Raw genomic sequence first — 14,727 nt, 5'->3', positions numbered from 1 at the left:
GAAGGGGCCAGTCCTCAAGGCCATTGAAAACTAGTTCAGCGCTTCAAGCTGTTACTCATTCTGTGGTGCTTGAGCTTTTTTGCTTAAAGAGATTGAAGGCTTTTATGATGTTCAGGGTGGCCCACACTCTTATTTGTAGTTCCCTTGCCAGAGCATGAAGACTATATTTCTGTGTAGAATAACAAAGGCATTTTTTAAAAAGCAGTTAAGTACTTTAATGGATGGAGTAAAGGGCCACAGTCAGCCCCTGGAGGCTCCTTTCTTTTTAACCTTCTGCACAGACAGCCTTGTGCGCCAGGGCTGTTCATAAAGACTTTCATGATTCCATTTTAACTTACTTTCTTCTTTCAACTTTACAAATCATTGGAAGGGAGAATCTGAGGATGCCAGAAGTTGGGAGAGTCTGGGGAAAGGATGAGTTTCCTGGATGACCGCTTATCAACTAGTGTCTTCAGTGCAACCATGGTGTGCTAATTCCCACCTTGCTTTTCTGTAGGTGGGATTGGGTTTGGCCGTGCCAAAGGCAACTCTGGCTCTGAAGCAGATGACGAAACTCAGTTGACCTTCTACACCGAGCAGTACAGGAGTCGTCGACGTAGCAAAGGTAAGGATGGGAGCTGAGCTGATCGCTTAATGCCCGATTCCACTAACAGTGCCATCTTATGCAGGGTTACATATTTCTAAGCCCTTTGGTTACTGTGGACTTAGACGTGTATAACTCTGATCAGGATGGCACCTAAAAGTAACTTATTCTGTCTTGGTGCTGGTCCTATTTGTTCAGTATTCCTTGGATTTTCTTTGTCTCTGGACTTTTAGTGTTTTCTTTTATTTGCCATTCCTGAATATTGAGGCAATTACAGTGCAATGAGAATGGAAGGACTCTTTAGAAAATTGTCAGATGGAAGAAATGCCTTCAACAATGTTGAAGTTTTGCCTGCACCTCTTTCCTTTCTAAAGCTCCAACATGCCACGTGTTTGGCTTCAGGAAAAGGACTGTGACGGGTGTGTTAGTAGGTGGTTTGGGGGGGAAAAAGACTGAAAAAAAAACAGCAAAGTTCAGAAGTGACTTGACAAAAAAAAAAGTGTAACCAGACTTGAGAGCAAGGAGTTGCCTGAGCCGTCTCAATAAAGCACAGCGACATTTATTTCAATGATTAGGCATTCACACAAATGCATGGAATATGTTCATCTTGGGCCCAAACTGCCTTCATGCATAGAATTGGCTCACTGATTGTCATTATTTCCATGAAATGCATTGCGTGCCTGGATTGTGCAATCTTTCATTTCAAAGAGGAGAAGAGAAAACAGAGCGGAAAAGAAAAATCTCTGTTGCATAAATTGTTAATGGGCTAAGGTTAAGAATTGTTCTGGATTGTTGAGAGTCCTCTAAGAATGTCTGTGAGATGCAAGTTTGAGACAGAAGTTGTCAGTTTGAATGCTGGCAAGAAGTTTCAATTTTTCCTAATTGGGAAGAGTTGAGCTGGGCAGTTTCCATATTGTGAGTGTTCTGGATAATAGAGTATGAATCCATTTGTGGCTGAGTCTTTTGCATTGTCGTCATTGTGCTCATTTAATTCCTACAGTGCTTTGGGTCCTCAGAAATACCTTGCTCATGGAGGGCTTACCTAGATGCAGAAAGTCTGTGATCAGCATATCTTTTGGGATTTTTTTTTCTTTCAAAGCAGCCAGGTGCTGGAGATTATTAGGAAAGGGACTGGAAATAAGACAATCATTATTGTAATACCCTGTGTAGATCTAAAGTGTGGCCTCATTTCAAATACTGCGTACAAGGCTGGTCTCAAAAATGGTATTGCGGATCTGGGGGGAAATGCAGAAGAGGGCAGCCAATATGATTAAGAGGTTGAAGCACCTTTCGTATGAGGAAGGGCCACGGGGCTTTTCAGTTTAGAAAAAAAGGAAGACTGTTGGGGGGGGGGAGAGATGTTTATAAAATTATGCTCTTTCCCCCCCTCTCCCATCATGCTAGAACTTGTGGTAGATTCAGGGTGGGGAAAAATAAATACTTATTTGCTCAACGAGTAATTAAATTGTGAAATTCACTGCCAGTGGATGTAGTGATGGCCAGTAGCACAGATGACTTTGGAAGGGGGCTAGGTAGATTCCCACAGGATAGGTCCATTAGTGGCTCCTATCTGTGGTGATTAAAAGGGACCTCGACATCCAGAGACAGTAAACCTCTGAATACTTAATGCTGGTAGGCAACATCAGGGGAAGGCCTGATCTGTTTATTGGTCTTCCAGGGCAACAGGCTGGCCAGTGTATGGTACAAGATGCTGATCCAAGAGGGCTCATCTTAAGTTCTGAGTTTTATGTTCTGAGATGCAGCGTTGTATAGTGGCTAGAGTTTCAGACCAGGATCTGGGAAACCCTTGTTCAGATCCCCACTCTGTCATGGAAGCTCGCTGGGTTGACCTTGGGACACATACTTTCAGCCTAACCTACCTCACAGGGTGGTTGTGAGCATAAATGGAGAAGAGAATGATATAAGCCGCTTTGGGTCTCCACTGGGGAGAAAGCTGGGGTACAAAAGAAGTCAGTAGTAAATAAATCAGGAAAACAACATTGTCTGGGGGGCAGTCTTCCTATGCCATTTCCCTGATTGAAATCACTCCATACCAGGTGGTGAGAGATTCACAGGGGAAAAAGAAAGGTGTTAAACATGGAACCTGATCAGGTCCTATACGCTTGCTGCAGCAGAGCAAATAACAGCCTCAGGGCATCATTCCTGGGTAGGAAACTGTTTGGAAAGACCTAGCCCTCCTTCCCCATGCCATGATCCTAATCTAGCCCAGGGTTCCTGTATGGGAGCTCATTCATGTCAATTTCCTAGCATTTCATCTGATTCTTAGTTTGTGCCATAACGCTATTATTTATGAGGTTCATGTTTTGGCCCCTTAGCTCCTTTGAACTGGAGATGCTTTCGTTTGATCATCTTAGGGGAGTGGTGCTAAATAAAGTACATAACATGTGCAAGCAAAACGTTTATGGTTGTAGCCGTGGGCCATAACATCCTAACCCCATAGCACCGTTCATTTCAGTACCAGTTAGACAGTCCATCATAACAGAATACAAGTTAATAAAAATTAAAATGCCTGTACAAATGAATGGTACAGTAAAACCATGAAATAAAATATATTTATAATTTGGTTAACATTCTTGTGGAAGCTAAAAGTCTTGAAGGGGCAGCTGGGATTAGTCTCTTCCTTATGTTTGTTGATAGAAAGATAAAAGTGGCCACCTTAAAAGTAGCATCTGGGATGGCTTCAGCCCATAAAAACTCAATGGATTCCTCCTCTGAACCAGAGAAATTTGTGAGGAGTGGGTTCAAAAATGTGTTTCTAATGAGCTTGTAAAAGGGGTAACATAAAATGTAGTGAACAATATCTTCCACCTCATTGGAACCGCTTGGGCAAAGGCACTCAGACGCTGGTAATTTTTGATACCCTGACCTGGATAGCCCAGGTGAGCCTGATCTCATCAGATCTCAGAAGCTAAGCAGGGTCACCGTTCGTTAGTAATTGGATGGGAGACCTCCAATGAAGACCAGGGTTGCAGGCAATGGCAAACCACCTCTGATAGTCTCTTGCCATGAAAACCCACCAGGGGTCACCATAAGTCAGCTATGACTTGAGCGTGCTCACTACCACCACCATCCTGGATATATGCTGATGGCATGGTTTGGAAATGCACTTGGGTAAATGCCTTCCTTAAATGAATGTTAGGAAGGTCAGCTATGTAATGAGAAAGAAATGTATTTTTCTTAAACCTCGGGTACCAAAGAGAGAATTTAGAGGTGGCGTACCTGGTTAATATCACATAGGGCATCCTTACCAAAAAGCCATAAAATCACAGAAGTGACTTCCTCTTCACAACACCCCCCTATCCCCAGACCAAGAGATGCTTTGCTTTGACTGAGAGAGCTTTCTTTGCATTGTATGGGTCTTTAAAAGCAGAGACGAGATTTCCTTGCCATTTGATCAATTTCACTGTTCTTTTCCAAGTGGAAAATTGTTGAGCGATGATTTAAAAAGTTTTAGCTGGTGCTTTAAGTTTCAGATGTCTGGATGAAAAATGGAGTTGATAATGTGATGCCTCTTCACAGAGCTTTTGTGAAAGTTACTTTGTTTTTATTTTAAAACATTTCCATCCCACCTTTTCTGGGGGAGGTCATGGCCACTAACTGTCTATGCATCAATGAAAACAAAACCAATTGCATTAAAACACAGAATAAAGATAAATTTACAATGTATGAAGTGCAATTTAAATTATGATGAAGCGCTGACCTTGAGGAACTGTAGAGTTCACGTTCTTATTCTGGCACCTCTTCTTACCTTCCTCCATCCTAGGAGTCCTTTGAGTCATTTTTTTTTCTGTATGTCCCAATGATTTCCTTTCTGTAAATCCCATTCCCCCCAAATGACCCCTTAGCAGAAGAGCCATCGACCCTTCTCTCTAAGAGTAGTATTGGATATTTTGGAGTACTTGGAAAAACATAATGAAAAACAAGCTGCTCTGTTTTTTCTGGATGCTGAGAAGGCTTTTGACAATTTGAACTGGAAATTTCTGTTTAACATTTTGGAAGACATGGACTTTGGAGATTTATACATCCCAGTCGGCACTAATAGTGGTTAATGGGGAATTAACTAAACCATGTGGAATACAAAGAAGAACAAGACAAGATTTCTCCCTGTCACCCTTGTTATTTATACTGGGGCCTGAAGTACTGAACAGGGATATAAGACAAGATGAGAGCATTGGAGATTTAAAGGTGAAACAGGATACTTACAAGTTAAGAACCTTTGCGGATGATTTGGTGTGGGTTCTGGAGGACCCCTTAAAGGGAATTGAAACCCTAATGTCAAAATTGAAAGAATTTGGTGCAGGGGCTAGTTTCAAGGTCAATAAGCAGAAGACCCAAGTGTTAACTAAAAGTATGAAAATACAGGATCAAATGAAACTGGAGAACAAAACAGGGTTTAAAATCGAGAAGAAGGTAAAACACTTGGGTATCACTTTGTCAAATATGAACTGTATGCTATTCCAAAATAATTGTATTAAGACTTGGCATGAAATTAAAAGGGGTATGTTAAGATGGGATAAAATTCAACTATTGTTGTTGAGAAGAATAGCTACAATTAAAATTAATGTTTTACCTAGAACGTTATTACTGTTTCAGACAATTCCAGGTTTGACAACTGAGGCACCATTTATGCAATGGCAGAAGGATATATTGAGATTTATATGGCAAGGCAAAAGCCAAGGGTTAAATTTAAGGTTCTGCCTTTCGAGTCTTTCCTGAAGGAATGTTCCATTATGAATTCAATGAGTCTCCATTTCTGTGTGTAAGGGAGAAGATGGATCCAAGAGTGAAAGTACAGCTTAAAAAGAGTAGTAATTGCAGGTCAGATCCATAATTGGGCAGAGCTCCTAATTCCTGTTAGACGATGGATACATCATTGAAGGCAGCTAACCGACAGAGTGATGCACTGCTTTTGATTTGTAGTGGGCCGTGAATGGTGGTCCTTTGCAGCAAGATCAAAAAGAGTCCAGTAGCACCTGGACTCTTTTTGATTTTGCTACTACAGACTAACACGGCTAACTCCTCTGGATCTTTGCAGCAAGATGACTGTTAGGGACAGCGGAGTCTTGCTTGCGTGCCTTCTCCCAGACTGGCTGCAGCAGGACAGAGGACAATTGCTGAAGATGCTGCAGTGCCGACTGAAGTGGATGCGCTGGCAGGTTTTTAATTATGTTCAGATTCTTTCATGCTGTATCACTTGGCAAGCCAGCCTTTCTGCATTTAAAGCAGGGCCCGTCCAATTTTCCTTCAGTCAGCCTTTCTACTATGAGTAGCTGAACTTCAAGCATTCCCAAAGCAAACAGATACCCTATAAAACCCTAATATCCTATAGAACTCCCATGGGCCACTATTGATAGAAGCAATCATTCTATCAGTGTGCAACAAGGAGTTTTCCATATGTAATCTATCAAAACATAACTAGAGATTATCTTTCATAAATATATCAATTTTTCCAGAAAAGTGCCTAACCCTAACCCTTTGCAGCGGCATTCTCTGATTGGTCTCTGGTAGCTGTCTACCTAGCATCTGCAGATGGATGAGAGCATCAGGAGATGAACTCAGCTGCTAGGCAGGTTCATACGGGAGGATGGAACTATTCAGAAATGAACATCAGGCCTTTTGGCATTTTACCATATTTCACATGTATCTTTTATACCCAATAAATCTCAAAAGAACCAGTATGTGATCAGTCAGGGGAAAAAAAAATCAGACAAAGGATAAAGACAATTCTCAAAACAGTTACAATTGATTAAACGTGCCAATAAAATCAGTTGATCGTGAACTAAAATTACCATTGTGAACTAAAATTACACATAAATTAACAGCAAAAAAAAAACCCTGAAAGGGACAAAAAAGACTATCTTCAACTGGTGTCTAATTGTTTAGAAGGAAGGGTAACAGGCAACAAAGGCAGAAGAAGTTCCACAGGTGTAGCATTACAATCAAGAAGGCCCTGTTGCTATAAGCAGCCGGAGAATTCTGGGAAGGGTATCTGAGGCAGATTGTAACATTTGGACAGAGTCACTCCTGTTAGATTTTCTTGATGTTAGAAGCTCATGGGGTGTGACATCTTATTACGGGAACCTGATAATTGTCACGCTGCTTTGATCATATCCCAGCAACTGCATTTTCTCTGGTCACAGTGACCAAGTGTCCGAGTTAACCTTGTGCATCTCCATCTCTGATCAACCATGGATATAGTGCTTACTTTGTGGGTGGCCTTGCACATGTCAAAATGCTACTTCCCCTCCCACTTAGAAACCTCCTAGTCTTGCACTTATCATTGCTTTTTTCCTGTTTTTCTGAGCTGTGCAGCCTTTTTCTTGCTCCGCTGTAAAATCCGCTAGTTTCCGTTGTCAGGATAATACACTGAGGCTAGGCATCGCTGGGTCTCTTGGGAGCTGTATTATTGCCTCGTAAACCAGCACTGCCATCCCATTATAGCCTAATTAAGACCATGGGGATTTAGGTTCCTCTTGTCCACTGATAACTTCCGCATTCTGCTGTGCTGAGATAAGGAGGTTCCGGTATTGTTCCGAGGCTCACAGCAGATTCCTCCATTGGTTTCTTCTTCTTCTTCTTTGTTTTAAAGGAGTAGGAGAAGACAGAGATGCTTCAGTCTACAGGATGTCCAATTCTTCCCTTGATTTGCAGCAGTTTTTTTTAATAAAGAAATGTGACAAATTAGGGAAGCCCAATTATCTGCCTCAGCTTTGCATCAGCTGCTGTGCCTCAGTTCTCTCTCTCTCTCTCTCTCTCTCTCTCTCTCTCTCTCTCTCCAGCTCTTAGAGCCTTCTGAGGACTGCTAAAGGAAAGTGAATCTAGGCTTTGATCTGCTTCTGTATTTGGTGTTTAAAACAAGACCCTTTATAAGGGAAAATTAGGTATTCGGAATCTGTTACATACGCAGAAGCTCTGCTTTGATCCTCTTCTGCCTCCAGAGGCAACGCACACTTATGATTTGAGAGGAAAGGGAATAAAATGTGGAATAAGAAATTTTGGGTAGCAACAACCCCCCCCCTCAATTTTCCCTTTTGCCTTTCAGTAAAATGCACAGAAGTGTTAAGGCTAAGCAAACACCATTCATCATAGCGAGAGGTGACTATCAAAGCTTTTTGTCCAAGACTGAAATGCACAAATTATCCTCTCCCACCCCCTTTGTTGCTTGTCTTTCGGACTGCCTTTGGTCTGTCATCCAGTTTAGTCTCACCTCTCTCTGACTTTTTCTAGGGCCTGATTAAAACATGATTCCACATGGCAAAAAGAACAACAAAAGAACCTTTCCCATGGGACTTCGCACATGCCCAGCTTAAACTGGGCGGTTACCCATGCAAAAGAGCTGTATGTATTACCGTACACCAGAGATCCATAGCCTGCACATGCAGCTTTATTGCACAGATAGCAGCCCAGGATGCATGGGCTCTCACAGGAAAGTTATTTTGCCTCTCTGTTGTCACATTTAAATCAGGCGTAAGTGGGTAAAGCATCACTTTGCTCGCTGAAGCACACAAACCATCCCTCACAAACTCACATGTGTCTTGAATTTTGTTGATAACAGAAGGTGGGTGTTGTGTTTGTAAATGGTCTATACTGTGCCACTGTTTTGGATACTGCACTCAGCAGCCCCCTTCCCTCCAATAGGTATGGTGTGACCAGTTTCTTGCCTCTCCTAGCCCCTTGGGCTGGATAGACACATACAGGTGTCAGAATAAACTGTGCCATTGTTATAGACTCTTGCTGTTAATGGTATAGAATAAAGAAGAGCAAGCCCAAGAACTTCTGTAGTTATATGCTTGCTACTTGCTGTTTCGGCATTTCTCTCACTGCCCCATCCTTGAGAAACAGATAGATTATGAAAACATGGCTGACTATACAGAACAAACCTTACAATGACCAGAATATAGTTTGAAGCTTTTTCTTGGGAATGTGACCTGTTAGCCAAATTGCCTCAAAGATGGGGAATTAATAGGCAATAGGCATATATTATGGGATCACAACCTGTGTATACCAGTGTCAGAGTTTCCAGAGCACACACAATAAGAAAGGGGACTAATGCTTAAAATGAATCAAGTTTTTTACTTAATAACTTTCAAGCCTACAGGGTCCAAGAATCATACGCACAATCAATACAGAACTAGGAAATCAAAGGGTGGGAAAGATATAGAGATGATTGCATTAGCAGGAAAGATCTTTGGTGGGTGATACGCACCTGTCCATCGAGAAGCAGAGATTCAGCAGCGAGGAGAGGAGAGCCCAGTGGAGTGACCCACACTACATTAGGTGGGACGGAGTAGGAGTGAGATCTCAAGGGGTTCAAGCATCTCTCTTGTGACCAGAAAGGGTCTCCTTAAATAGCCAATTTCTTTCCCTAGGCAAGACCCAGGGAGGGTTTCATGCCCGGTCAATGGTTCTCAGGAAATTTAACAAAAGTAAATAATGTGCCACTTTAGTGGGACAAAGGAAATCCGGGCTGGATACTTTGGAATCTAATGTTTATATTTGCGACACCTCAAGAGGGACAAAAGGATAGAGAGAGGAAGAGCGGATGGGGAGTGATTGCATTTTATGATAGTCCATGGCTTGATGGGTGGAAAGGATTATCTTGATGTGGGATCATCAGATTCCAGAGGCTCCTTCCTTCGTGTCTTTGTCTCTGGCATATCAAGAGGCACATCTGGAAAACAGTTCGTGACAGGAGCGCTGGCATGTCATGGCTTCCACAGGAAAATAGTGGTCCTTTTTAAACTGTCTCTGGAACATGGCTTCTCCTTGGCCCACTACTGGTCCCAGTTCTGGTAGGGATCTCAGCAGTGGCTGGCATCTCAGCAAGCAGGCTCATTGATGTGAGTGCTGAGTGGCTACTCCAGAATGGTCCGAGGGAGGATTGCTTGTGGGCACTGGCTGCGGGGTGCCCTGCCAGTCCCGCAAAATTCCCCTTCCATATATAAGATCAGCCTCAGTGGCAAGTTGTGCACAGTTCACAAAGTCCATGCCCGAGTTCTGGGAGGGTGTACCAGGCAACAGACCCATCCATACTCAGAAGTGTCTACATCATGCATTTAGAAGAAACATAGATGGTTTATATGAGGTTCTTGTAATTGGACTCATACAAGGTATTAACCCCAGAATCTTTCAGATCTAGGTTGCATGAGACAATCTTATCTTTCTGAAAGAGCTTTGGTGAGAATGTTAGAAATTTTATTTATTTATATATTTTAATGTTAAGATAGATAAGATAAAAGATATGTATGCTTCTCTATTTCTAATTTCATTGGCATACGCTAGTGATTTTTGTATTACTGTGATTCTTTTATATTTAATCATTTCAGGAGTCATTAGACTGACTTTCAATTAAGTATCTTAAAAGATAACATGGATACATTTTTGGTTGAGATACAGAATTTTCACGACGCCTGGAAAAAAAGAAACTTCTGACCTCTCTTCAGTCAGAGGGCAGTTTGCCTGTAAGATATTGGGTATTAGAGAGAATTGTAATCTCAGTACAGCCCTATAGTTTAGTGGTTAATGTGTTACTTTAGAGTAGATGAAGAGGATTTTGGTTTTCACATGTCTGTTTTGAAAGTAATACTTATCCCACAGGAGCAATAATACTCTGTCAGCAATTCATAGGTGCAAGACACTGTTATTGAATGTTCCCTCACATTTAGAACAAGGAAAAGTTCCTTCCCGCTGATCAGCTAGTACATCAAAGAGAAAGGGTTCATGTTAGTTCTTTGCCTAGTTTTCTATGCATAGGGAATGATTAAGCATCAGGAAATGTTAAAAAGTGATTTCTCCCAGCTGAAACGGTGCACTGTATTCTTCACATGTGCAGACTGGGATTTAAGTTATGGAAAGGAGAGCCAGTTCCAGGCAACTTCTCATCATTTTCAAAAACATTAAGAACCAGTTGGGGGAAAGCTAGGATGTTTTGTCTTTCCTGTTCCCTGTGCAAAATGTAGATTCACAAGTTACATTTACAATAAATAGTGATTTATAAGTTATGGTTTGATCAAATCTTAGGAAGTTATAATAACATCTGAACATGAACAGTTCAAACTGGGGTTTCAAACTAGGTTTGTAGCTTGTTTGCTTACCAAAGTTTGTTCGTGTTGATGTTTGCTGTGGTATCTGAATTCACAAATCATAGGTTATTGAGTAACACCTCCCCTTACAGCTGCATGCCCATAGACAGGACTGTACTGGGAGGCAGAAAGAAGGGAAGAAACCGACAAACTGGAGATTTATTACTTACATCTGGTAGAGTTTGTTGCACAAACCGAGGGCTGGCGCCACCGTTGAAGCTGTAAGGTGGGGGCTGCGGGCGCTGTGGGGCCGGAGGGGGCCCCAGGGCGGAGGTGCGCATCCCGCGCTGCCGCTGGCCAGCCTCGCACCGTCGCCGCCACCTGCCCCCAGGCGGGCGCAGCAGACACGGGCCAGGAATGACAGGTGGCCGGGGCGGCGTGCAGCATGCAGGCGACCTCCTCACTCCGCCCCAGCCACCTGCCAGCGGCGCTGCATGATGATGTCATCACCGGGGATGCACAAACCACAGTTTAAACAAAACAGGATTGATTGTATGTTTGAATGTAGCTGTAGTGTATGGGCTGACCCCCAACTGGAGCAGGCTGAGAAGAAGGCATATGATGGGAAGAGGGTGAATCTCCTTAACTTCCTTAAGGAGTTGAGCAGTCAGATGGAACACAACGTGCTTGGAAGCCTTTGTATGAGCTGGGGGCTTGGAATTGGCTCTCTCTAAGGAATGTCTTTGAAGAGATGTGTTGGTAAAGGGATTGGGGACTGTAGACTGGACTACTGTTTACTGTCTGTTGCTCTAAGCGTGTTCCTCCTGGGCAGTTTCTGCATTGCTTAATATGTCATGTTAAATTGCTTGTGTTTTGCTTCAGCATTGTTCCAGCTTAGTATCAGATTTCAGCTTGTTTTTCAAATGTCTGCAATCCATGTCCTGTCCCAGTCATCAGTTGTATTGACTGGCACTGTGCAGTCTGCCTTGAGCTTCAGTGATAAAGGCAGACTATAAATAATGTAAAGAAATAAAGAAAAGACCCCGTGGCGGGTCATGTGGGATAACCTTCAGGCAGCATCCTCTACACATTAAACTGCTTTGGATTTTAACTTGCTGTGTCCCAATGTATTATCTCTCATTTTAAAACAGCAACACCATAGAACTGACATCCTTTATCCATGTACCTATTTATTTATTTATGTAAAGAAAAACATGTGATAATGCACCGCCAACCCCATACATTGCACATAGGGCAATGAGGTGGGTTCTTCCATGCTAGAAGTGGCCAAGAGTTTCATAAGACGAGCAGGCTTTTTAAAATAGTGTTAATTTTGGTTGCCATTAAATATTTTTATCATCCTTCCCCAAGTTCCCTTTAATTTTGTTTATGATCAGGCATCAGAGTATACAATGCTGTTCCATCCAAACATAACCCGTCCATGGCCCATCTTTGGACTGATGGAGGGCAACAATTTCAGGATACCTTTTGATTTCCAAGTCAAGATAGTGAGAGCCTGTAATGAGCCACACCATCGGAAGCTCCAAAAGAGCACCCTCAGCAAATCATGAACTGTGGCAGGACAGAGGTGAAGAAGCAGTCCTTCCAATAGCACGCTTTAAGATGACTTTTAGGCAATGTTTTAATATTTGAGCTCCGTATTGTCTTGCCTGCCTGGTGCTTCTGGGATGGGACAGATAGCGTATTAGCTCTTCAGATAAATCTCTATCCGAAGGCAGAATATGGGAGTTATTGGCGTTATTTGTAGAAGTGGGTTGGGCGCTGTACTGATATCTCTGTGCGGTATCCTTGCCTCTGGCTGCATGAAAAGCAGCCTGGAATTGATAAGTCCCTTTCTGGCTGCTGAATCCTCTCCCTCTTCAGATGACTTGATGTGATATCGCATAAATCTGAGTCCACATACACACTCGAATACCTCCACTAGCTTCTCCTTGTCTGCTTGCTGTTGTAGTGGCAGCTACATAACTCTCTTGATCATACAGGAAGGATAACTTAGATTAAACATTGTTTGAGGAGCAGGTTGCTGGCTGTCAGGGTGATTCATCAGGGTATGTCACTTGACACAGGTGGGGAATCTTCTTTTGTGATCAATGTTGCTTAAAGGATCTTGCTGGGATTCTTTAACAATAGAGACTTCTGTCATTGAGCCAGGGTTGGACGAGAACAAATTTTGGCAAACTGGGGACCCTGGTTTTGATTTTTTTAAAAAATCACGGAACTTCAAGCCCTGTCCCCTTGCTCCTCACTAGCATCCACCATATTCAAAGCAATCCCTTCTTTATTTCTTGAAAATTACTGGCTAGAGCCTGCCTCTCTGAACAAGGGTGGGAAAGAGCCCGGAAAAGCATTCAGAGCTACGCCTAAAAATAGAAGCCCAACATTGCACAAAACCTGCTTTTACAATATTCAATTGAAAACTAGCTTTGCTTATTGTTGTCTGGGGGTGCAGTGTGGGGTTTCTCTCTCTTTATGATGAAATTCTTTGTATTGGAAAATAGAGAGAAAATCCAATTAATTTTATACCTGAGGTATGAGAGCAGTTCTAAGCAGGTGTACTCAGAAATAATTCTACTCAGGTCTATTCATTGGGGCTTACTCCCAGGTAAGTGTTCTCAGGATAGCACTGTATGACATTTGTATTAGAGCTGTACAGCCTGGGTGGCGCTCTAGCAGTGAGAGTCCGTAGGGGTGAGCTATGGGATCCCAGCAACCAATGTGTTTCCTGGCTAGTGCTGTGAGGCAGTTTAGAAGACAGACAGTTGTGGGGGCTGATGGCACCACGTGCTTCTGGCTTTGAAAGAGATCAGAAATAAATTCTGTCCCCTTAAATGAAGATTCCCTGTTTCTGTTCCTAGAAAATGGATAGGTTCTGTTTTTATGTTATCAAGATGGGCACAAGAGGAGCTCTTCCTCTGTCCTGAGCTGTATTGAGGGTTGAGTATTCCTTTTCCTGATTCATCACAGTTGCTAAAGCCAAACCATCTATTTATTTAATTTTTATTTTATTTCAGTTATATCCCAAGGCAGCTTACATAGTTCTCTTCTCATTCAGTTTATTCCTCACAGCAACCCTGTGAGGTAGGTTAGGCTGAGTGTGTGTGACTAGCCGAAAGTCACCCAGCAAGCTTCCACGGCAGAGTGGAAATTCGAACCTGGGTCTTCTAGATCATAGTCTGTCACTTTAGCCACTATACCTTGCTGTCTCTCCTAGAAACAGCATGGGTCCCAATCTTCCTTGTACTGTACTATTGTAGACAGTGGTAGTGAATTCATCTGTTTGAATAGCTCCTCGTGCCTGTGATTCCTCTGAAAAGCTAGTTTTCCATTTAGCCTTTCCAGTAACCCACTTTCGTAGAGGTGAATGGGACAGTAATAAAGAGGCACATGAATCAGTTCTCGGCACAAAATCCATTACAAGGTTTACATCACAAAATACTTAAAAACCTGTGATCATAACAAAGGGCTATACTTTTGACTGGTCAGAAGAAGAGTTTCTAGCAGAGCCCAAAGGGACATTTGAGTGTATAGGATAACCTATTAAACACAAGCAGCAGGATTCTTCAGAGATACTAGATTCTTCTATGGTACTTTCTCAGCCAATGTGGTACAACAAATCACCTATAGAAACAAAAGAAAAGAACAGAGAAGTTACAGGACAGGATAGTGAGGTTTACATAACAGGTCTGTAAATTGTGTTATTATATCTTTAAGTACACTTTCTGTTTCTTTGCTTTGGCCTGGGATATACTAGTTTAGCAGTGTTCTAGCCTTGGCAGGATTGCCAGATTCTCTATATTTTTTTAAAAGGACCCTAGAATTCCTTGTGTTGTGTGAAGTGCACGCATGCTCCTGGGCCCAGTGCAGTGACATCACTTCCGGAAGTGGCGTCATCAATGGCACTCCCCTGGTGCTCATGAAGCCAGGTGGGTGGGCCGGCCGGCCGGCCGCTCCTCTAGCGCTCAGAAGGGCCATGTGGGAAAGTGGGCTGGCTGCTTCCCTGGCATGCAGGGGGCTGGGAGGGCTGGCCAAACACTTCCCTGGTGCTGGGAGGAGGGGGAGGAAGTGGAGGCTGAGCAGGAA

At 42.8% G+C, this 14,727-nt stretch overlaps 1 protein-coding gene across 1 annotated transcript in view; it reads left to right on the top strand.

The window, feature by feature from the left end:
- Window positions 1-14,727, top strand: part of ASTN2 (astrotactin 2) — an 804,644-nt gene that overhangs the window by 346,293 nt on the left and 443,624 nt on the right. The window contains exon 7 of the mRNA XM_054997263.1: window positions 497-604. Coding sequence (XP_054853238.1) covers window positions 497-604 — 108 coding nt within the window. The remainder of the gene's footprint in view (window positions 1-496; window positions 605-14,727) is intronic.

The sequence above is a fragment of the Eublepharis macularius genome, chromosome 14 (assembly GCF_028583425.1).
Source record: "Eublepharis macularius isolate TG4126 chromosome 14, MPM_Emac_v1.0, whole genome shotgun sequence".
Taxonomy (NCBI): domain Eukaryota; kingdom Metazoa; phylum Chordata; class Lepidosauria; order Squamata; family Eublepharidae; genus Eublepharis; species Eublepharis macularius.
The sequence above is the reverse complement of the archived record's forward strand: the minus strand, read 5'-3'. Positions and strand labels throughout refer to the sequence as shown.